This window comes from Ictalurus punctatus, chromosome 8, assembly GCF_001660625.3.
Source record: "Ictalurus punctatus breed USDA103 chromosome 8, Coco_2.0, whole genome shotgun sequence".
NCBI lineage: Eukaryota > Metazoa > Chordata > Actinopteri > Siluriformes > Ictaluridae > Ictalurus > Ictalurus punctatus.
Window position 1 is genome coordinate 19,661,346 of NC_030423.2, and position 25,757 is coordinate 19,687,102.

The window sequence follows — 25,757 nt, forward strand, 5'->3', positions numbered from 1 at the left end:
CAAAAGAACTCACACTTTTAGCAAGACAGCAATTAATTCTTAACTCACAATTAGAAACAAATTAGTCTATAACAAATTAGTCTGTTGGCAGACAATCAAGTTATATTTTATTTAACATATACCATGGTCATAACATCATATATGATAAGATGATCATGTAAAGCATGAGTTATGTATAGTGATGAATGCAAAACCCAATTCTAGCACACTGCGGAGTGTCCAGTGAGGAGAAGAGCACTTTCCTCCCTGTGCCTCCTCCGTCTGAGGGCTGAACTCCTGCTTCACTTCTACGCTATTAACGGAAGGGAGGAACAGCACTGGACATCATTCGCCTGTCCTCACTTACACACTGCTGCTGGAGCTTACAGATACACATAAATGCATACAGTTTTTTACAAATACCACACTAATAAAGAGCACAGTAAAATTTTGTGTGAAATGGATAATTTGACAAATCCATCTGGATACACTGAGTATTAATGAAACGCAACTAGAAGATTTAATTAATCATTCTATATAAGTGGCTCTCAGAGAAGGGTCTGTGATTTTTTAAAATTTTTAATCTAGATACAAGTTCTTATAATTATTAGCTTGTTTGTCTGGACACTTAAATTCTTTCATTCATTCAAATTCAGTAAGCAATATCCTGGTCACGGTCTCGTTGGATCCGCAACCAGTCCCAATAACACTAATCATGCACACACACATTCACACCTAGGGGCAATTTAGGGTTGCCAATCCACCCACCTGCCTGTTTATGGACAGTAGGAGGAAACTAGAGAACCCTGAGGGAGTCCACATGAACATAGAGAGAACACTGAAACCCCACACAGACAAAATCACAAGCTCAGGATCGTACCCAGAACCTTGGAGCTGTGCACCCCCATGCCACCCATCACTTGATGGGTTAAAATCCAAACTCATTTTGACTCAAACAATGTCTCAAACTCATATCTCCTATAATTAATTTCTTGGACCTATTGTGTTCTATGTGTGGAAAATTCAGGAATAAAAAAAAAAACTGTGTGGTGCTAATAAATAGACACTTTTGTAAATGTGTAAATAATAATGTGAAATAAATCTGTACTGAGGGAGTCTGTGGAATTTATTTTACTGTTAAATGTTAACCAAACACTAATAGTTAACACTGTAGCTTGTACAACTCTAGTAATTTTAGCATGATTATGCAATTTAACTTTATTGTCTAGATTATATGTATGTAGATAATCTATATTGTAGTGTAACCATCTGATGTTCACATGGTTCCAAGAGGTTATTTAAAAATGGAGCGCTTGTATATTTTAATAACAAGTCATTTGTTGTGCCCTGCAATGGATTGGCACCCCGTCCAGGGTGTAACTCGCCTTGTTCCCCATGCTCCCTGGGATAGGCTCCAGGTTCCCCACAACCCTGTAGGATAAGCGGTATAGAAAATGGATGGATGGGTGAATAGAAGAAATTTGTTATTCTGTCAGTGTGGTGCTCAAGCAGGATCCGAATAGGATATTTTGATTTATATTATGAATTGAAATGTTTCCATAAAATGAAATGAGATGTGCCCTTCAAAGACACTAAACTGTGTTTTAGGACTGACTCAAAATTTACAAATAACTTTTTTATGTATTAATATGTTTGTTTGTTTGTTTGTTTTAAAATCACATGCAGTGAAGCAGTGAGACTTCTGAACACTGACTCAATGTTTTTCACATTCAGATACAGGAGCTAGTCACTGGTGTCCTTGAGTGTTTCTTCTCTTTTGATGTATGATAACTTTAAAGGTTATCTTCACCGCTTATAGTCTTGCCAGGTGTTTTGTTCTCATAGCAACAGTTAGCCTACACACAAACATGGTGTTGGTGGAAGCCAGGCAACTTGTTACTTCATATCTAAAATCTGCAAACTTCTAAGCTCCCTTCACAACATCCTCATCTGAATAATTATCAAATTGATAGATTGCAGCATTAGCACTCTTTCCTCTTCCTTTCCCCTTTTTATAATTTCTCAGAAGACTCCTTAGAACAACATGCTGGTAAAAACAGACACATTAAGTTAAGATCAGAAAAGGTCATAAAACACATGCAGGAGTTGCATTGTTTCAGCATGCCTGCATTTTGTACACTGCTTCTACGCTGTTCCCAGTTAGCTGAGATATATCTCAATTTGTCTAGCACTGCAGCCGGAAGCGTTGGCCTAGGAGCAGAACGTGGATAAGGAGCGACAGCATGGCTCGTTAAATTGATGAGCTGAGATCTGCTCTTACTTCGCCATCTGGAATTCTAGTCTGGGCTTCTGCTGAAAGCTGCTGACCTGGGACTCAACTTTTCAACCCAGGCAAAGAGAGCATGAGGAAGAGAAAAAAAATTCTGTTATGTCAGCAAAAGTCATTGTGTTAAAGTCTTTTTTTTTTCTTGCTATCAAACTGAAAAGAGTGGTGTATAAGAGCCTGGGGTGAGGCTTCATCCGGCAGCCATGATGAAAGGCAGAGATATCTATAATGGAAGTCCTATGTAGCAGTCCTAAAAATAAATTTAGATGTTCAAGAAATAGCTTTTGAATAACCATTGGTTAGTACAGACAATATTTGGGAAGGAAGAAAGCAGAATTGCATTACATTCTAGTCAAAGGGAGGAAGAACTTGGAACATTTTTGTCTACAAAAGTTTAACACATTTCCTTGAGAAAACTTTTAAAGAGCTGAGCGTGACTAAGCACAGAACCTTACCCTTTCGCTCTGCTTTAGTTCCTATATATTTGTACACACACACACACACACACACACACACACACACACACACACACTCGAAAAAGGACCATAGGTTCCGCCGGATTCTCCCAGGAGCTTGAAGGCATTCTGTGGATGTCTAATGCTGCTTTTCAAAAACAACAGTGCAGAAAAAAAATGACTCCCCTGGCCATTCAAATGCATTTTTCCACTTTACAAACAACAAATTATCTTAAAATAAAGCCGTGGCCGACTTTTAGCCAAGTGCTCCCCAGGCGTAAGGAAAACAGAGCGGTCCAGCTGACCCTGAAAATATTTTGTTTTTATAAACCCCACTGTTGCATCAAAAGGCTCCGACTTCAAGGTGGAATCGCAGCCAACGTCATTTGTGCAGCGGGTTTATTGATAGCCCCAAGACGACTTCCGCTCGTGTGATAGATCTTTCTTGGAAATCCTAGGAGAGCGTTTAAAGGAAATGAAAAATGCTATTGTTCACCCATGACAACGGGATGGCAAAGTTTGAATATGCATGTAGCTAAGAGCTCTCACTCTGAGCAAAGATTTATTGTAAACATGACAAAAGCTGTAATTAAAACTCAGAAGAAATAAAGTCATAAGGACAACGGATAACAATGTAGATCACGGCTCGCATGGCTAAAGCTGTGTGAACTGCAGATGTGCGGTCAAATGAATCATCATCACTCTTATCAGTGGCAGCTTCAGAAAAATGCAGTCAATGTAACATCGCTCGGTGTGAAATAACTGTTGTCTGCTTAAAAACAATGTCCCACTGTTCGTGCTCTTAGCAAACACATTCACACACCCTGACATTCTTATGCACACATACATATGCCATCCAGAAAGTTAAAAACTCCCAATCAGCACGCACTGGTTTATGTTAGCTGCCTGTTTCAATATACTTCAAAGCTCTGAGAATGGACAAACTAGATAAACCAGGGGTCTCTGATACTACAAGAGAAAAAGAAGAGCGTTTTTGTTCAGCGACTGAACCTTGGAAGCCCAGGAGGCCTCCATCATTGGTTTATCTGCTGATACTGAGGGTTCATCATTCATGGCTGGTCCAACCGTACCTCACACATACATACACTTACACACATGCAGCTGAAAACATGGTGCAGGTGTCTGGAGGAGCATCTTGTCAGTCTTCGGGGAGTCACAAGTCTGATAGATTCATCACCACAAGCAGAGTAAGACTGAGCGAGAGAAGCGGCCTTGAAGTAAAGATACTGTGGGACAAATTCCTTTAGCCCCTTTTTACCGTAACAAGCAGCTGTTGATCTAGAAAAATACTTTATTAGATTGAGAATATTCAGTGGAACTTCACCACAAAGTTGCTATTGTTAGTCTTCATTAATCAACTAGTTCTTCATTAATGATGGTTTTATAATAATTATTTATTAATATTCACTTGAATTTTAAATAATTTAACAAAGGGCTTCTTGCAGACTTGTTAATTTTTTAAATAAATCACAACATTAAAAGAATGGTTCAGTAAAAATAAATAATACACACAATTTTAGCCCATATGTAAGGGAGCATTCAAGATGTTTTATAGTTTTGCATTACACTTTTAAGAACAATGTATCTAACAATTAAGAACAGCGTATTTACAAAGAAAATCCGATGAGTCAGAAAGAAATAATAATAAAAAAAAGTTTACCATACAAAACCTAACATGTTAAGGGACGAAGCAAATAAAACTACGTCTTTCACATGATTTATTTGTAGTTGGTCTGACATCTGCTTTAGATAAGAAAGCATAAACGTGTAATCTTCAGGTGTCAATGTGTAGCAATGTGTCAACAATTCTAAATGCTTAGGCGAAACCATGGATATTTCCACCTTTGCATTTAGCATCACAGACTTTCTTCATGACAATAGATACAAAAACAGCTTTAAAAACTTGCAGAATATCATTTCATTATCATCCAAATTACTTCTGTTCAAACATCTTGTGCCAGAGTCGGATGCTTGAGCAGAGCAACAGTAAAGTGTTTACATAAGAAGAAGTGATTCCTGCATCAAGATGAGGCTGTCTGCAGCTTTGCAATGTACACCGATCAGCCATAACTTTAAAACATGTTAAGTGAATAACATTGATTATTTCTTTACAATGCCACCTGTCAAGATGTGGCATACATTAGGCAGCAAGTGAAGTCAGCTGATGTGTTGGAAGCAGGAAAAATGGGCAAGTGTAAGGATCTGAGTGACTGACAAACGTCAAATTGTGATATCTAGACAACTGGGTGAGAGCATCTCCAAAATGGCAGGTCTTGTGGGGTGTTCCTGGTATGCTGTGGTTAGTACCTACCAAAAGTTGTTCAAGGAAGGACAACTGCTGAACTGGTGACAGCGTCATGGGCCCCCAAGGCTCAAGGCTAGCCCGTCTGGTTCAATCACACAGAAGAACTACTGTAGCACAAACTGCTGAAAAAGGTAATGCTGGCTATGATAGAACGGTGTCAGAATACAGTGGATCGCAGCTTGCTGTGTATGGGGCTGCGTAGCCATAGACAGGTCAGAGTGCCCATGCTGACCCCTGTCCACTGTTGAAAGCACCTACAATGGGTGCATGAGCATCAGAACTGGACCATGGCACAATAGAAGAAGGTGGCCTGGTCTGATGAATCACATTTTCTTTTACATCATGTGGACAACCGGGTGAGTTTTCATTGCTTACTTTGGGAGGAGATGGGAAGAAGGCAAGCCGGCGAAGACAGTGTGATCCTCTGGACAACGTTCTACTGGGAAACCTTGGGTCCTGACATTCATGTGGATGCAGACTTTGACACACACCACCTACCTAAACATTGTTGCAGACCAAGTACACCCCTTCATGGCAACGGTATTCCCTAATGGCAGTGGCCTCTTTCAGCAGGATAATGTGCCCTGCCACACTGCAAAAATTGTTCAGGAATGGTTTAAGGAACATGACAAAGAGTTAAAGGTGTGGACTTTGCCTCCAAATTCCCCAGATCTCATTCTGAGCATTTGTGGGATGTGCTGGACAAAGAAGTCCAATCTATGGAGGCCCCAACTAGCAACTTAGAGAACTTAAAGGATCTACTGTTAACATCTTGGTGCCATATACAGCACACAGGTCTTGTGGAGTCCATGCCTCAAGGTGTCAGAGCTATTTTGGCAGCACCAGGGGGACCTGGACAATATTAGACAGGGGGTTTTAATGTTATGGCTGGTTGGTGTATTTTTGTCCATTTTTAATAGAAAACTGTGCAAGACAGTGTCACACCAAGTATATGAAATTAATTAGAAACTAAATCTTTGGTTTGAAGTCTGTTTCTTTCACAATCTTCCTAGAATGCTGTCCCTTGTAGACACTAAGCAACATTGTGGAACCTTTCTTATAATGTTACTAGTTGCAAATGTGATCAACTAAACCTCCTAGGTAAAGTTATTAGAGTTCCTCAAATCCTACATTTGAGAAAATGTGGTAACAACCTGGTTTACTGACTGTGTGGAGTTTAACATGTTCTCTCCATGTTCACATGGGTTTCCACTGGGGTCTCCAGTTTACTCCCACCGCCTAAAATCATGCACATAGATGAACTGGAAACACTAAATCACCCCATAGGTGTGAATTAATATGTAAATTTATTTTCACAGATCTGGGGTTCAATCTGGGGTGACTTCTGCTGCCTTGTGTAAAGTGTTCCTGGGAGTGGCTTCGGATACACCGTTACCAGGATAAAGTGGTTACTGAGGATGAATGAATGAATAAAGCTGTTCCATGAAACTTAATTAGTCCTTTGCAATAACACAAAAAAATTTAAAACATAAGAATCTTCATTGAGTGCATATCACTATTAATAATAATGTAGTGAGCTTGAGATTTAAATTATATCCTAATATATTGTAACCTTTCTGATAGACCCTAATGGGTGTAATTACTGATGAAGACTTCTTTAAGACTTTGAAATAGCACAAATAAGTTGCGAGTGAAAAAGAGAGGAATGTATATATAGAAAATATATATTCCTTAATCTTAATTGAGATCTTACCTCACAAAAATCAGCAATTAACCAAAATGTACTGTATCATGATATAACTTTCATCTATGCATCCTGACAAAGTTTCAGTAAGGGTTTTCTTGTACTATCCCAAGTTTAACAGTTTTGCTTTATTATTCCCATCTTTGACTGGAACTTGGCCATGCTGAGCTGCAAGATGCTCTTAAAATAACATGCAGGTGGTAGTAGATTTGTGAAGAATGGTAGATAAGGCAAAGCCCAAGAATTGTCTGAGATCTACTGAAGTATTTAAAACACTGGCTCACCTTCAAACGCCTATAAACAGAGAGAAATTTAGGCGGATGTGGGCTGCTGTCCAGCATTACTTAAACATAGCGTCTTGGAGAGAGTGCAGGCAGAAGGGTATCGGAGTGGTACCACCAGCTGCAGCACTGTTCATTAATGCCCTGTGGTATGCACACAGCGCAAAAGCCTTGAACACATGTGGGAATAAAAACATTCAACATTTGGCTTAATTAAAAAGCACAAGGACGCTGGGTATTGCAGTCATCCTTCAGACATGCGGTTTCATCTGGCACAGTTTCATGACAACTGAAGCAGAAGTTATCTATTACTTCTATACATAATCTATATATACTTGTGTTTTTAATGCACTGTGATAGTTTTGGACTCTGTGTGCGCAGTGAAAGCTTCATATACTTTGTTCTACAAATAGCACACAATGGAACACTTAGAGGAATAGAGTCCTTGTATAATAAAAACTGAGACTTCTATATCCTAAGCACACACTATCAATCTTGGGAGATGAAATTTTTCAGTCTCCACTTGAGTTTATGAGGAGGAAAAACTTTCGAGGGCCTGGCCAGGCTCCAGGAGAGAGCAGAAATTATGTTTGGTCAGGACATTTCTTCAAAGATAGTATCTCGGTGTTCGAATGCTGCAGCATCGGTTTAGTAGGAATCAAATACCAGGCCTGTAAATCACTACAAAGTGCTTATCTCCTGCCAGATCCTGAGAGCTGAACTCCACGACTGAGCTGAGCTACATGTCAGGCCTGAACAGAGCGGCGGGATCAAAATCTGGAAATAATAAATGCAGAGCACGGGTTGCTTTGATAAAAAGGCAAAAAAAGGTTACAGTGTTTAAACTGAGAATATCAGCAACAAGGACAAGAGGTCACAGCAGTGTACGACATAAGGCTTGATGTTTTTTCAGAACAATGACTCAACTAACGATACCACAGTGTCAGGTGAGTGTGCTGGAAGTGTTATTGTGGTATGCCACGCCACATCACTGACGTTTCAGCTGTATTCAAAGAGACATTTTGTTCCTTCACGTCATCGTGTTCTTAACACTTGACACCATCTTTAAAGCTCAGCAGTTAAAAGTGCTAATAGAGACATTTTAGTGCTGGGAAGTTTATAAAGGCATGTCTTGCCAGATCATTTGGCAACAAAACTAACAAGAGTACAGTTACTTGAAAAGTGATGTCTCTGGCGGTGTCTGGGTTCACCGGCTGGTCAGCTCACGAGGGGCTTTCCACAAGGAAGACAGGACTGGAGGATATCATTATAAACTACTTTAAAGACCTCAATCAGAAACTGTAGAAACAGCAATATGGCTGCATTAGTTTACTGACAGAGAGCAGGCTTTAATGGATGTGTGGTTAGCTTCATGTTGATGTAGTACTCAACAGTAACCAGTCAGTAACCAATTGGAGATTTGTGATCCTGTAAAAAGCTAAATGTTACTCAGCATATACCGGGTACTGCTGTAGTGCAGTTTGTAGGAAAAAGAACAAATTTCAAGTAAAAAGAGTTGAAGGGCTAGACTATGTTAGACTACAGTGTATATTGTATCACTAAATAACATTCAAAGATGTATTCTGACAACATTATCCCAAGTTTAATGGCTGTTCGGTTAGGTCCATGTTGCTGAAGTACTGTAATTGCATCATTTATACAAAACAAGACCAAAAGAACTTCTCCAAGTCAAAAGCCCATCCCTGCAGTCACATTTAATTACATCTAGAAGCTAACGAATTTGGTTTGTTTTAGGGTCTACAAGTGATTAACTGTTCAAATGATATATACATACATCTGTTCAGATATATAAAATAACCAACACACCAGGGCCGGCTTTAAACGAGACCTCTTGGCCCTTGAAGCGTCACTATCGTTTTCTTTCAGCCAAGGAGCGTGGTGAGACAGTCAGTGAAAGTGCACTATATAAACACCACTCAGTGACTAGAAAGTGATCCATCAATGTGCACTGCCATTGTAATGCACCTAAGACTGATTAAGTCAAAGGCAGCTAAATCATCTCTGAATTCCTGCTGTGTCTTGGCCCGGCTTGGTCTCTAGATTAAGATGAAAAGGCCTGCACATTCCTTGTCTGATAATTAATGACGTAACTGTAACGGATGATTGTGTGATCACTTAATAGAGATTTACTTTTCATCTCGTCTCATCTGAATAATTCTGTTCAGTGTATGTTCTATAGTGAAGAGATTTTGCAGTATTTTGGTCATTTTTCAGTCAAAATGAATGTGAGAGGGAAAAGTCTTTGTAATAATATTGTGCAGTATCTCTTTCAGATTACCAGGAAGTTGTAAATTGATTTAAAACTTGATTTGAATTGCAACCGAAATAAACCACATAGGAAAACTCAATCATTTTGTTATCGCTAAAGAGAGATGGAAAAATGTAGGCACTGGCACCATGAAGCCAGGAATGGAACTGATTTCAATCTGATGACCTCTGACCTCATTTTTCTTGCAATCTGACAGGTCATTAAAGGGTGCACTGTTGGTCGTTAATCTGGTAGTAAGGGATAAATACACATACCCGTTCAAAATCTCAGAAGTTGATTTACACACAAAATTCCACACACACACATATTTATATGGCAACTATGACAACAGAACTTGGTATTTCTATGGGAAAAAATCAATAAATGAAAGCGAAACCAACACCGTAGGACGTATATTAAAATTTATAATAAGGAAGATCAGCTCTTATTATTTGAGTAAGCAGGGAGAAGAAAGTGACACTCAGACTACATCAGACAACTCAGCGGCACACGAGCCAATGGAGCAAGTATGAGTTTTCATGTGGCTTTGTGAGTCACACTGAAATCCTGATGGAAGGCACCTGCTCAATGGCAGCAGACACTCTGTGATGAATTCTTCAGGAAAAGTGTCCCATAAAAACAGCCTCGGAGCCTCAAGATCTGGAGTTTAATCTCTAGCATACCGGAGACTTACTCAGACGTGGATCTTTTCGAAGTATATATTACAGAAAAGTGAGATGGCATGAGAAAATGCAACAAGCAGAGGAAATTAGCACCATCTCCATCAGTCAAATGATGAAGGAAGCACCATTTTGTTTCCAGCTTCCAGAATTACAAAGATATTCTCAATTAACTTGTGAAGGACATGTTCCTATTAACTGCCCACTAAGACAACTGTTGAAGGCAATTATTTTGGAGCATGAACAAAAATGTGTTTTTAAAAAACACTAGAAGATAAAGATGAAAAAGAGAGAGATAGATAAAGTTCAATAAAACAATTGAGATGTTCTCTGAATAGCTGAGAAGCAGTTAAGGGTAGCTGGGTGAGATTAATGGTGCATGTCATTGGGGCCTTGTGTAGTGGCCTCAATATCTATCTCATTCCCTCTGACTAACACACATACATACACACAAGCAAACACACACACACACACACACACACACACACACACACACACACACACACACGTCGCAGAACTATCAAAAACAACGTTGATAAAAACAACAGCAAGTTTCACTCATGAGTAATTGCCGACAAAGAGAGCTCAAACAGCAATACTTAGCTGCTTTCCAGAATTTTAGTAGATTAAGATAAAAAAAAAAAGATGTCATAACAAATAAACAAAGAAATAATATAGGTAACCAATGGAAAGTTTACCTTAATATAACTCCTTTAATTAAATTTTTAAAAAAATCAACATTTGAATGATAAGTGATTAAGAGGCATAAAGATGGCTAAGATATCTCTCTTCAGAAAATCCTCTTATCATATTTCACTTTCATGACTGGTTATGACTATATGAGAAAGAAACAGCAATTTGGTTTAAAAAAAAAAAAAAAAAAAAAAAAGGACCCTATCTTTTCCCCTGTAATTGAACAGGCCACCTACTCTTCATTAGCGGACACTGATTCAGTGCTCCACAGTGCATTACTTTAAAACAGCAAGACCCCGACCATCTCTCTGACCCTGTAAAAGTTAGTAACAAAATACATTTGTTGCTTAATGGATCGCAACATGTCATCCCCGCTCCATGATTTAGGGAAAGCCGAGAATGGAGAGTGCGTTGAGGTGGAGGCCGGGCTCAGAGTGGAAATCAGGGGCACGGCAGTTTTACAAGCTCCCCTGGAGTGCACTAGCGCTCTCCATCATCCAGCTAGATGTCCCACTGTGCGAGACTTACGGCCCAACACGTCAGCAGGGACATGGATAATGCAGGACAGCATGCGGGTTAAGACTGGGTTTTGGGGTCCACTACTTTTCAGTAACAGCTGAAATGGTTCATCCTTTATGGAGCGCACTGTGCCGCTCACAGATATATAGATGTACGGGGGAGTAATGTGTACTCATGTGATCGCTCCTAACCTTTGCAGAATTAGAAACGTATGGCGCTCCCACGGTGGTCCTTGAGGAGCATAATTCAATCAAAAGCATTGTCCACTGAGCATTGTTCATGTTTCCTGCTGCAAGGATGTGCAGAGCAATGATTTGATGAATAGTCAGTTAAAAGTGAGATAGCGAGAGAGAGAGAGAGAGAGAGAGAGAGAAAGAGAGAGTCAGAACCACAGGTTGGGGCTAATTTAGGGCCATATAAATGATGTGGATGGTGAACTTTAAACTGTGGTGACCTTTGACAATACTGGGCAGGCAGGGATTATCTTCTCTCTCAGTGAGAGGTAAGATGAGAAGGCTAAAGCAGAGGTGATTCACAACACTAGTGTGTCCTCCTCCATGTAGAAAGATGGAGGGGGGATCTTTTGGCAAGAAAAAAAACATAAAGGTAGTTAACAATTGCTTAGTATCTAAAGCAATAGTTTGGGCGTTCTATTAAAACCCTGCTGCGGACTCACAGCTATTTGACATATGTTGCTTTAGGATTACGTGCTAAAATTCTTAACCAATTTTGAATAAAAAATTCTTAAATCTTATCTGATGTTAATATTGTTTATGTAAGTCATTCAAATATGACTGTAGGTTAAAATGAATTGCTTACAACCAGCTTCTCCATAATTAACTACTTTTAAACAATACCCGAATATTTTTCTTAATAGCCAAGAAAAGTGTCTTTAAAGATCTCAATGTGAATCTAATCAGCATCTCTGCTAGCCCAGCCTGTGCAGCCCTCTGCTCCCTTGTTTGCGGTGAGTGTTAGTGAGTGTTATTCTAGTGTTAAATGAACGCTCAGGGTCCAGTGGAGCCCATAGGGGCCAGGCTAATTTGCTGTGGCAGTCAGGACATAGTGATGGAATGTGAATGTCAGCAAGCTCTTTATTTACACTCTACATAAAACCGACTAGTAATTAACACCAGGGTCCCTCCCGCGCTCAAGTGTAATTGACTGTTTCAAAGGACCGCCACTTCATATTCCAGATTGTGTATTAAAATTGCGCTTTCCATATTGCCTACTCCCTTTAAGGATAAGGGTCAGCACTGCTGGCACAGACACTCAAAACACATCAGATTTCTTTATGAGGACATTAACATTTTGACATATTAATAATGAGTAAGTGTATTAAGCCAGATCTGAGAGGGACCTTGTGCCATCCTCAGGAGGTGCACATTTTCTTTCTGCAGTGTGGTTTTATTTCTTCTAAGGAGAATGATTTTTGTTAAGCCCTTTAAACTACTTTAATTTTAAAAATGAACTGTGATTTATCTAACAATAAAACAGAATGAAATGCATGCATCAGCTTCAGCTCTGTAGAATATATGGGAATAACAAATACACACACGAACACACATACATCCCAAATAAGACCGAAAGAAAATCAAATACAAATACATCAAGTACAAATATGACGTTAGATTTTAGTTTGGCAGATTTTCAGGTGGATGGAAAAGCTCATTAACATCTGCTGATTGTTCTACAACATAAACTCTCTACTTGAGCAGCAGCGGCAACACATTTTGTCATCTGTATCGCCCTAACATGTGCCCATATGTTCTAAACAACCTCCTTATTGAGAACATAAACTTAATGAGAGAATCATTTGCATTTGCTAATTTGGGTTAATGTGCATTAATTGATTCCTGTTACTCAAATGTTTTAATTAACACAAGTTATTGTTGGCAGCAGTTTGTATTTGGCAAATTAAATGTCCTCAGAGGAAAAGACAGACCATCTCGGGAGTAATTAGTGTTAATTGGCTTTAAAACTGTAATGAACATGTTTTATGTGAAGCAGCTTACCTTGTTTATCAGTAGGGTAAAGCATGGAGCAAGGACTAAAATGCATTTGGGCCATGTTTCACATAAAGAAGGAACAGAATTTTTAAAAAATTAAGCGATCAGATTGAGATAGTTCTGATATATCTAACAAAAGTCTTAAACAATACACTTTTTTGTTAAATGTGACACAAACTTAAGCAAAACAGTCACATTCAAGCTCTATAACAGCCCGGTAGCTTTTAAAGTTCAATCTCATCTACTCTACGTCTTTTCTGCGGTTTAATAACTTCAGAAGAGAGGAACTGTTCAATCTTAGCGATCTGGGTCCTGATGTCAGACTTCTGATTGTCCTCTTTCTCAAGAGGCGTGGGTGTTCTTTCCTCACACACGGACCGAGACACTTTTCCCAAGTTGTGCCGTCTTGGAGGGGGAGTAACAGTGCAGTTCTGTCTCAGCCCATTACCCACAGAGCACGCCGCTGGGCTGCCTGGCTGAGCTGAACCAAACGAGATGGGAATTCTGCTCTCCTGTATAGAGAAACAAAAACACATATAAAAGTGTAATACGCTGACTTCATATAATTTTCGAATGAGAATTAATTTAGGTTCAACATGCTTCTGTAGTTTTTCAGTTTAGGGTTATATAATCATTTAAAAGAAATCATACACCCTATTTTTTTAAGCTGATGTACTTAGTTACTGTATTATGATATATATATGAGATATCTCCCATGCTGACAAAACATAATTCTATTCTTTTTTCCTACTTTCTCAAAATGACTGTTGACATCAGCAATCACTGCTAAAACTGGCAAAAACCCACCCTTTGTAATACCAGGGATAAAAAACATTTATGTCACCCTCTCTAGACAATATAGCACCTGGCTCTAATAAAGTATGAGACAATACGTACTTGAGGTAGTCAGACTGCTTGTATTTCAGCAGCAAATTTATATTACAAACACAAATATAATCCACGCTTGAATGACCTTCTAAGATAAAACGACTGTAAACCCTGTAGTGAAAGTTCAGACCAAGTCAGAAACTTAAAATGCTGCCTAAGAAAGTCATATATTTCAATCATGTACATCCAAATATCTTTCTTGCTCTTTTCCCCTCTCTTAAATACAAGACCTTTGGTGTAAAAAAAATAATCATAAAAAGATAATAAATACCTGACGCAATACTAAAAGAAGCTGCCTTAACTTCGGAGAACAAGATACAAATACATTTTCTAAAACATTAGTTAGACATTATATTTCATGAGCTCTCTGGTTTGCTCCATGTAGCCTCTCAGCTTTCTTTCAGACTTGCCACTGATTTATAATCTGTGACTTTCTTCCTGTTGTTTCCAATCAACCTTTCATTGGGAAAATGCAACCGTTTTACCAAGCTGAAATACTTTTGGGAATGAGGGTCAGTTTAAATACACTTTGTGTGCCATGCAAGTCACTGTGGCCTTCTCCTCCCTGTATGTTTGAGAGACCTACTTTTTCAGTAGAGATTTCAGAAAACGTCTCTTTTATTGCATTCCATTCCCCGCAGTGATCATTTTTTCGGTAAGGATGGACGTCTGAAACATTCGCCTTGTCAAGAAGTCCACCTGAGTGACAAGAAGTACTTTACTATTCACGCATCCTGAGAGCAATGCTATTCGGATGACTCTATTTTTAATTAAACAACAACCTACCTCGGTTTCTTAGTGTGGACTTTGGAAAAACAGGGGTACGTAATGATCTGAGAAGGTCCTGGAAGCCAGAGGGCAGCACAGATTTCTGCTCAGAAATGAATATTTTTGAGGGTGCTGAGGATTTGTTCGTTTGCCTCAATGCAGCACTTCGTGAGCCATTCAATTTTGCATCCAATGTTTCTTTCAAAGGCACGTCCAACTCAAGAGATGATCCATAGCTTTTGCTTTCATCACTGTAACCTGGTTCTATGCCAGTCATTTGCTTTTCTTTATTATTCGACTGTTCGCTAAGTTTTGTATCAGGGAACACAGAATTTTCCTGTGGGTGTGACATCTGGGGATATGGAGATGCTTCCACATTTTGCTCACTGCTCTGTGCAGATAAAGCAGAAGTACAGATATCATCTGTTTTATTTCCATCTTGAGCTTCTGCTATATTAGCCGCAATAAACACTGTACTTTGAGAGGATGATTCAGCAGGATGGGAAATGGCATTCAACTCCACTTCTGGGATACATTTCGCCTTAGTGACCCTGATATGGTTGTTTATGTCTTCCTGTTGATCAGGACTTACTTGTAGTTCTTGTAGTTCACTAAAGGGTGTGTCAGAAATTGAGGCAGCATGAGGTACTAAAGAGAATCCTTCACGAGAAGAGTCTGACTCATGAGGAATGAATCGTTGCTGTGGGTTTAAATAGGGTACACCTAATTGTCCGTACTTCGTAGGACTCTTGTTATGTGCATGTGGTGGTTCTGTATCTTCTTCTACAACACTATCGCTATTTGGTGAGGCGCTTGGTGCCTGATTTTTCTCAGGTGCTGGAGTCTGAGGCTCAACTCCTTTCAAGTTAATGTCCTGAGATGTCTCGGATGTGTGTATATCTGGTGTCTGGTGCTCTCGTCTTTCATAGACACACAGACTCTTCTCCCCTGGCGTAACCCTGGGTTCAGACATCACTGGGTCACTGGCCACACCATAAACAGACCTGGTTTGGGGTTCTGATAGCTTAGCGAGACAGCTTTCTGTATAACTTTGCAGTGCGTTTGAAGGGTGACCATTATCAAACAAGCCAAGCACTGGTGCGCTTTCACTGACGCTAGCTTCTTGTTTGACAGCTGGATCTATCTGCTGATTTGTCACATCAGTTCCACTGACTCTCTCACTTGTCTCTGACTGATCTGGAGCCAAACCAACAAGGCCTTCTGTAGGTGGAAGTGCCAGAGTTGTTCGATCCATCTGAGAACGAACATTAACCTCATCGTTTTCTCTGCCTATTACCGCTTCTTGACACTCAGCAGTCCTTTCATCTACACAAGGAAATTAAATTCATGCATCATTACGGATTGAAAAATAAGAAGTACAGGTAAGCTTTCTTGATAAAGGTATTCTGTCAACCCAGGAACCCAACTCCCCCCACATCACATCATTCTGTGCAAAAATATTAGTTTTAACAGCGCCCAGCTTGGCTGGAGAACAGAAGCCTGCATTCCTCTCACCTGGAATGTCTTCATCTTCTTTGCAATGTCTCATTTGCTCACAGTTATTTTGAGGACTGGCTTGACGGGCTTCTCCATCTGAAGATATATCCTTATCCAGATCCATATCACAGTTCAGGCTGGTAGGAGAATTTGTTTGGATGTCAATTCTGCCATTCTGAAATAAAATAGCCAATCAATATTATAATGAGTCCATACAAAATAAAGCCATACTCCCAAATTACATAAGGAATAGAAAGTAATAGAAATCAACACTAGGAAGCAGAGTTACTGTTAGATATCTTCCAATAGTAGCATGCCCTGAAGTGTTTTATTCCTCTTACACCACAGCAATTTGCCAACGATTACAATTTTAAATTGATCAGTGAACGACACACCGTTTAAAAAAATAATAATAATAATTTAATGTTGTGGAACATCTGTGAGACAAGCTATTTCCTGCTATCGCTTACATTATAGCAGCTATGAAAAAAATCATTCCCTCAACAGCCTCTCTTTAAGTTCATAACACAAAGGAATACATGTTGTTATGTTAGTAAGAAGTATCCTGAAGACCTCTGTCCTACAGACTCTCCAGTTCTGGAAAACACTTCTGAGATTTGTTAAATAAATGTCTTCTTACCGAAAGCTTCATCATATCAACTCCACATATTTTCTTTTTTAAACAACACATATTTTTTGAAATCTGTTTATTATCAGGCTTAGATTACGCAGAGCTTCCACCATACAAGAAGATGTTGTTATAGAAACAAGCGCATTAATACAGTATGAATGTGTGATTTTGAATTACACTACTGTCAGAGCTGCTGTTAAACAACATGACTCAACACCTTCTGACCAATCAATATACAAAGAAATCGTTCTTCAATAGTTATTTTAATTCTAACAACTTTTATGTTAAATAAATGAGAGTCACTGTTTTAACATCAGCACTTGAAGCTTCATAAATTCTCTAAAGACTAACAATGTGTTTGATAAATAACGTTCCTACCTCTAAGCCATGAATAGGTCTTGCTTGATGCATCATACAAGAGGACAGTTGTTGGTGTTTCTCATGGAGGTGATCGTATGCCTTTTTAACAGCTTTCAGCTCTTCCTGATCTGCCTGCATCTTTGCATGCAGAGTCCGCATCTATTTGGCAACACCACAAGCACAGAACCCACATTTCCTGTGGTATTTTTACGCAAAAATGATCCTTTCAGGTCAGCACATACACTTAGTCATAGAGTGGTCAATACTAGTGCCCAATTTTGATTTTTTTAAAAACTTTATTTTAGTTGAGATTTTACTTTCTTTATGTTAGTACAATAAAGCATTATGCAAAACTACCTCTTTTTCAAGAGCGATTTTGGAATGTTTGTAGTCATCGATCAAGTGCACAAGTCTGTCCTCTTTTTCTTTACTCCTCTCTCGGACCATTTCATGTTCTCGTTTAAGGACCTGCAATGAAATTAATCACCCGGAAAATTTTTAATGCAATAGTAAATTTTTATGCGTTTATTCAACCTGGACCAAGGGTTCTAAACAGACAGGGACACTCATACAAATCAGCAGGGTTTTGTCACGTTAATAATGGTTTTAATCAATAAATAAATATGTGAATTAAATGGAGGCATGAGGCCTATAAAACAGCAGGGTCCGTAAATGGACAATAAACATGCTTAGCATTATTGAGTTGCAAGCCATACTTCCTATATACGATTTATGAGATGTCATTTATTTCTGATCTTATGTTAATTTGAACCGTTTCCATTTTATACAAAGATAAAATAATCAATCAAAGCAATCATTATATTAAGAAATGTACAGAATATTTCTGAGTGAAGATTAGTGGGTTTCAGTCTGTAGTATTTACTTATTCTACTTCTTGAAACATTTTTATTTGCTATGTGAGTATACTTTTTTGTAATACACAACTGCCCCGAGTTCGCAAACAGTCTGCACCAGAATTATTGGCAACCCTGGTAAAGATGTGTCAAAAATGTCTATGGTTTGTATAGGTGAATCTCACACTGAAAATATAAGAAATAAAACTTTTAATTGAAGTAAATTTGCAATAAAAAAAACTAAACAAAACCTTATCAAAAATATTTTTAACAATGATATCACAATTATTGGCACCATTGGATTTAATACTATGTGCTCTTCCCTTTTGCCAACTTAACAGCATTGAGTCTTCCGCTGTAATGCTTTGGAGAAGACTGGAGATTAGAGAACACATCCAAGAACGCTCCTCAATGCACAATCTCTCCAGATCCTCTACTGTAGAGTATTAGCTACTCTCTTAGCTCAGGGGACCGACATGTTGTTTTTAGGTGGATTTGGATGTACAGTATGTTCTTTTTTTTTTCTAAAGGTGCCAATAACTCTGGGGCTGACTGTTTGCATGAATACAAACAATTAGTGAATACCAAGGGTTTGAATAGTAATTAACTAATAATGTTATACTGCCACAGACAGCATATATATTAGCAGAAGTGCTACACTATGTGTTTGTATCACTTAAAATTGAATACTGTCAATTTTAAAGCAGAATCACAAGGAAGTATTATCTATTTAATCATAAACTTTAATGGTTCAAATTTGGTTTTATTTTTTACTCATTAATGCTTTCTTGCATGTGATATTTATCTTAGATTTACTATTTTTGTGTTTCCTGGAATACTCATATAAAGCCACAAGTTTCAGCACATCAGAACCCAATTTGAAAGTCAGCCTGGAATTATATAATTTATTTGACATATGAGCCACATTGTTTAGTTTTTATATTTTGAAAATGTACACAAATATTTTTTTTAAAAAAGAAGAACCTTAAGACAAAATCATGCCATAAATTAAGTATTTATTCAGACACCTTTTCTGCCATGAAAGAACCAAGGTCCTTTTGCTCTAATGTTTTGGAAAGGTGTGTTTTGATAGACTTACATAAGATAATAAAACATTCAAATGAGGATATATGCTGTTGAAAATGTGAATAAGAAAATTGTGATAGTATTCAACCAGTCGTGTAGATAAAAGCTAGCAAACCAACTCACACTCACACACACACAGGGTGGATGATGCAAACTGATGATGTTATATGACAGACTGACCTGATACTCCTCTGTGTGTATGAGGAGCTGTTGCTCGGTTCGACTCACAGTCTGCGTCTGAGTCTGCAGCAGCCACTGGGCATGCTGGAGGGAGCTCATAAGCTCCTGACACACACACACACACACACACACACAGAACCCAATGAGTGAGATGTATTACCGGCTTAAGGTCAGGATTACTGTGAAATGTTACCACTGTAATTTTTTTAGCAGTACAAAATACTGAACCATATAAGAGTAAAAAAAATTCTGTATCTGTTTTTGCCAGACCTTTAGTATGATTTTTGTATATCTTTGAAATATTACACCTGGAAAAACAGTATCAACAATTCAGCACTAATAAACATACCTGCTTCTCTGCTCTTTCTACAGCAATTTCATTTCTGAGCTTCTTATTCAGTTCTGTCTCCTACAAACAGAGAGTAACCCAACTCTGCGGTGATTCACATTTCTGTCATTCCTGCCATATGTTACTTTTTTGAGAAAATATAAAAAATGTACCACAATCAGCCTTTGCTTAAGCTCCTGCATTTGTTGGTCTTTCAGCAGGTAAGAACTTTCGTCTCCAGATCTGCAGATGGACACAACTTTGCTTTTTACCAGCTCACTGTTAAGCTTCTCCACATCCTAAAATAAAGAGTTTACACTTAAATCAGATACTAACATGTCTGAGTAAGATGTCCAGGTTAGTCTTGGTTGTTTAACCCTTTCATGCATAATGTACACACTCATAGACAGTCAAGTTATAGCTCTTTTTTATGTTTTAGGAAAATATAAGATGCAAATCAACTCTAAATTACTTGAGAGCATTATTGTGAATTAGCATAAACTTCTGTAGCCCTCTATCGGTTGTTCTCAATTTTTACTTTCTACATAATTTTTTTAATTAAGTTTTTTTAAATTAAATTTTTGTTGTTGTGCCAGACTCCACTGATCTTTGCGCCATGTACCTTTAAAAATAAATAATTAAACAAATAAATAAATATATATATAAAAAAAAGTAATAAAACATATACTTTACATATTAAAGCTTTACCTTTTTCAGTGCAGCAATTGTAGATTCTTTTTTTTTGTTCATGGAAACAAGTTTCTTGTTAATCCGCATTGCCTCCTCGACTACAAAAAGAGGTCAAATTAAATTGCTCAGTAAATCTTCATTAGCATTCAGTAGCATTTTTCAACTGCACTAATGAGAAGCCTATTGATATAGACCATACAGTCTGTACAGAAGTAATCTCCCTTAAACTAATGGTTGCCTTAAAAACCATGACTGCTTTACATAAATACTGATACTGCTGTTTGGAAGGACCAGATAATAATGTTTATTATACCATCCACTCGACATAAACTCTATTTAAACATGACTTGACTAAATACCAGACAGGAACGATTACCTTTAATATGCAGACTCACTATCACGAGTGCAGACATTCAAAAAATAATCAATCTAATCTAGGATGTGGTCTTGAATAAAATAAATATCAAGCAGACAGGAATTACAGTATGGACTCGCAAGCTGGCTGAGATCTCATGTTTCAAAATGCAGGCCAATTAACTGAGCTTTAATCTGGGATTCAACATATAAACAGCTTATCTTAAAAAAGCCACCCAAAAACTCAGTTTGAAGACCAGACATTATTTGTATGTCTGTATTGGAGAATAAATTACTTGAGCACGAATATTCTCATCTGACAGAAAAAGGCCCAAAATACACTATATACAGTGCATCCGGAAAGTATTCACAGCGCTTCACTTTTTCCACATTTTTTTATGTGACAGCCTTATTCCAAAATTGATTAAATTAATTATTTTCCTCAAAATTCTACAAACAATACCCCATAATGACAACGTGAAAGAAGTTTGTTTGAAATCTTTGCAAATTTATTAAAAATAAAAAACAAAAAAAGCACATGTACATAAGTATTCACATCCTTTGCTATGACACTCAAAACTGAGATCAGGTGCATCCTGTTTCCACTGATCATCCTTGAGATGTTTCCACAACTCCATAAATTCAGTTGATTGGACATGATTTGGAAAGGCACACACCTGTCTATATAAGGTCTCACAGTTAACATGTCAGAGCACAAACCAAACCATAAAGTCCAAGGAATTATCTGTAGACCTCCGAGACAGGATTGTATCGAGGCACAGATCTGGGGAAAGGTACAGAAACATTTCTGCAGCATTGAAGGTCCCAATGAGCACAGTGGCCTCCATCATCTGTAAATGGAAGAAGTTTGGAACCACCGGGACTCTTCCTAGAGCTGGCCGCCCAGCCAAACTGAGTGATCAGGGGAGAAGGGCCTTAGTCAGGGAGGTGAACAAAAACCTGATGGTCACTCTGACAGAGCTCCAGCGTGTCTCTGTAGAGAGAGGAGAACCCGCCAGAAGAACAACTATCTCTGCAGCACTCCACCAATCAGGCCTGTATGGTTGAGTGGCCAGACGGAAGCCACTCCTCAGTAAAAGGCACATAGCCCGCCTGGAGTTTGCCAAAAGGCACCTGAAGGACTCTCAGACCATGATGAAACAAATATTGAACTCTTTGGCCTGAATGGCAAGGGTAATGTCTGGAGGAAACCAGGTACCAGTCATCACCTGGCCAATACCATCCTTACAGTGAAGCATGGTGGTGGCAGCATCATGCTGTGGGGATGTTTTTCAGTGGCAGGAACTGGGAGACTAGTCAGGATCGAGGGAAAGATGAATACAGAAATGTACAGAGACATCCTTGATGAAAACCTGCTCCAGAGTGCTCTGTACCTCAGACTGGGGCGAAGGTTCATCTTCCAACAGGACAACAATATTAAGCACACAGCCAAGATAACAAAGGAGTGGCTACAAGACAACTCTGTGAATGTCCTTGAGTGGCCCAGCCAGAGCACAGACTTGAACCCGATTGAATATCTCTGGAGAGATCTGAAAATGGCTGTGCACCGACACTCCCCATCCAACCTGATGGAGTTTGAGAGGTCCTGCAAAGAAGAATGGGGGAAACTGCCCAAAAATAGGTGTGCCACGCTTGTAGCATCATACTCAAAAAGACTTGAGGCTGTAATTGGTGCCAAAGGTGCTTCAACAAAGTATTGACCAAAGGCTGTGAATACTTATGTACATGTTTTTTTTTTTGTTTTGTTTTTTTAATAAATTTGCAAAGATTTCAAACAAACTTCTTTCACGTTGTCATTATGGGGTATTGTTTGTAGAATTTTGAGGAAAATAAAGAATTTAATCCATTTTGGAATAAGGCTGTAACGTAACAAAATGTGGAAAAAGTGAAGCACTGTGAATACTTTCTGGATACACTGTGTGTGTGTATATATATATATATATATATATATATATATATATATATATATATATATATATATATATATATATATATACAATTAAACAACGCTCCAAAGCTTACACACACCTACCCTGTTCCCCTAAAAAAACTACTGTTGCATGGCCTACATTTGCACATGTTCATATAACTTAGGGATAAAACACATGGGGGCGCACTATTATAGCAAAATAATCAATTACAGATCTATTATTACCACCTCAGAGATGTTTATTTTCCAATGATAGCACATCCCAAAGTGTTTATACAACAGCACTTACAACTACAAATATAACTACAAATACAATTACAACTTTCTCTTTATTAAAGAATGACATGTCGTGCTTAAAAAAAAATGTTAGTTCCTGTTATAACTTATATTATAGCAGCTATAAACAGTTCTTCACTCACCAGCCTCTCTTTTTTATCTCTCTCATGAAACTAACAGGCTAATTAAAAAATGTAGCTTGTCACAACTGTAGACTGTCCTATGTTCTGAAGAGTTTTCAGGTGGCAGAATATTTAAAAACAGCTTTACCTCAAAGTGGTTACTTCTTCTGTAAATCTTAAACATTTCCTTAAAGAAAGAGAGCTGAGCAATGCTTTTAAATCCACTTATATTTAGGCATAATCCTGTTGAATAATTTTTGGATTAAATTAGTCATATATATATATATATATATATATATATATATATATATATATATATATATATATATATATATATATATATATATTATGGTCTGATTACTAAACAACTGTGATTTGCCTTGCAGCTGACACTATGTATAATCTGTGCTGTTACAGAAAATTAATCACCAATTTCTAACTAATCAGATATGGTATAAGATACATAAAAAAAATTGGGGGTAACATTAAGACGGCATTTGAATTTAATGGACTACTTTTCTCTGGCATCTGGCCTACCATTCTGCTCCAGTTTCTCATGCACTTGTCTGACCACAGCACATTGTCTTGATATCGTCCTGAAACGCTTCTCCACCTCTCCCAGCTGATTCAGATGGCTGTCCTTCACCTGAGTCTGCAGCTGCACCTTCTGCTCCTGTAAAGATTTTGCACTCTAACTCCCCCTCTTGGTGAAATTCCTCCACATTTTGACAAAAATAACCTCAACTTAAAAGGCTGAGCGTCTCAGACCAAGACTAGGATCTTTCACTTCTATCTATATTTCATGCATATATAAAATAACTTATTCATTTAGGGCCATGCTGGGGTTTCTTTCTGGGGCAGAAGACCTTTGTTTAACATCTTGGTTGAGTATCACTTCTGCCTGCCAGATAAGGTTTTCATTTTTACGCATGCCTGAGGGACTTTTATTAAACTCACTCCCCCTTTCTATCGTTACTTTCTGATTGTCTGTATCAAACAGATTTTCTCTCTGTCACTTGAAAGGTTAAACAGAGCGAAGCTCCTATATAAAATATTTTAATGGTGGTATTTTCTCTGCTGCACTGGCAGCTCAAGTGTCACACACACTCCCTATCCGTTACTTGTGATGAGCCACTCTCTCCTCCCCACATCCTCCTCTTTAATTTCTCCCTCTCCCACTCGCCTCTGTCAACAATTTATATAATTGTAAACCCTTACCAGCTCGCTTAATTTCTTCTCCAAACTGTACTTGAACAACTGGAAAACAGTAGTAAAAGGAAAAAAGTTTGTTAAGAGGGTTCTTTTGTGCCTTTTGACCTCTAAATGACCTTATCTATGCATACAGTATACTGTGTATGGTTCTTCGTTTATTCCTTTAGTTGTCAACCATCTGTGTGTGTGTATGTATATATATATATATATATATATATATATATATATATATATATATATATATATATATATATGTGTGTGTGTGTGTGTGTGTGTGTGTGTGTGTATATATATATATATATATATATATATATATATATATATATATATGTATAGCATTTTATGGGAGCCTGGCACCTATCCCAGGTAACGAGGCGGCGGATACCCTGGACAGGGTGCCAACCTATCGCAGGGCACAATGACACATGAATTCATACACAATTTAGAGATGCCGATCAGCCTACAACGCTAGTCTTTTGACTGGAGGAGGAAACTGGAGTACCCCCAAAGCACGTGGAGAACATGCAAGCTCCACAAACACAGGGCGGAGGCAGGAATTGAAGCCCCAATCTTGCAGGTGTGATGCAAACTCTTCCACGAAAAAAGAAGAACCCGCAATTTTCTCTGGAATACCTTAAACCTGACAAAAGTAATTAGCATCCATCATTGTTTATTCCATATATAATAAAAGTCATATTTTGTTTTTGATTTTTGATTTAACAGAATATTTAAAATAATAAAACAGATGAAAATTTGTTTTATTATTTAAAATAGGCATGGACAAAAATGATGGTACCCTTAACCTAATATTTTGTTGTACACCCTTTAGAGGCAATCACTGTAAACTTCTGAAGCTCTCAGGGAGACTTCTGCACCTGTCAACAGGTAGTTTGGCCCACTCTTCCTGAGCAAACTGCTCCAGCTGTCTCAGGTTTGAAGGGTGCCTTCTCCAGACTGCATGCTTCAGCTTTTTTCATAGATATTCGATAGGATTCAAATCATAGCTCATGGAAGGCCACTTCAGAATAGTCCAATGTTTTATTCTTAGTCATTCTTGGGTGCTTTTAGCCACGTGTCTTAGGTCATTATCCTGTTGGAGGACCCTTGACCTGTGACTGAGACAGAGCTTTCCAACACTGGGTAGCACGTTTCACTCCAGAAATTCTTGATAGTCCTGAGATTTCATTGTGCCCTACACAGATTCAAGGCACTTGTGCCAGACGCAACAAAGCAGCCCCAAAACATAACTGAGCCTCCTCCATGTTTCACAGTAGGTATGGTGTTCTTTTCTTTGAAAGCTTAATTTTTTCGTCTGTGGACATAGCGCTGATGTGACTTCCCAACAAACTCCAGTTCT

At 38.3% G+C, this 25,757-nt stretch overlaps 1 protein-coding gene across 4 annotated transcripts in view; it reads right to left on the reverse strand.

Moving 5' to 3' along the window:
- Positions 1-7,395: 7,395 nt before the first annotated feature.
- The window catches only part of LOC108268961 (uncharacterized), a 65,252-nt gene continuing 46,890 nt past the window's right edge, over positions 7,396-25,757 (reverse strand). For all 4 annotated transcript variants that reach the window (XM_017474376.3, XM_017474374.3, XM_047157266.2 and 1 more), the window contains 12 exons: positions 24,407-24,445; positions 23,726-23,861; positions 20,504-20,583; positions 19,969-20,094; positions 19,817-19,876; positions 19,468-19,572; positions 17,705-17,815; positions 17,366-17,506; positions 16,375-16,531; positions 14,878-16,185; positions 14,678-14,790; positions 7,396-13,715 (listed from right to left, as the gene is read on the reverse strand). In XM_017474376.3, the coding sequence (XP_017329865.1) occupies positions 13,428-13,715; positions 14,678-14,790; positions 14,878-16,185; positions 16,375-16,531; positions 17,366-17,506; positions 17,705-17,815; positions 19,468-19,572; positions 19,817-19,876; positions 19,969-20,094; positions 20,504-20,583; positions 23,726-23,861; positions 24,407-24,445 (2,664 nt within the window). In that variant the 3' untranslated portion in view covers positions 7,396-13,427. The remainder of the gene's footprint in view (positions 13,716-14,677; positions 14,791-14,877; positions 16,186-16,374; positions 16,532-17,365; positions 17,507-17,704; positions 17,816-19,467; positions 19,573-19,816; positions 19,877-19,968; positions 20,095-20,503; positions 20,584-23,725; positions 23,862-24,406; positions 24,446-25,757) is intronic.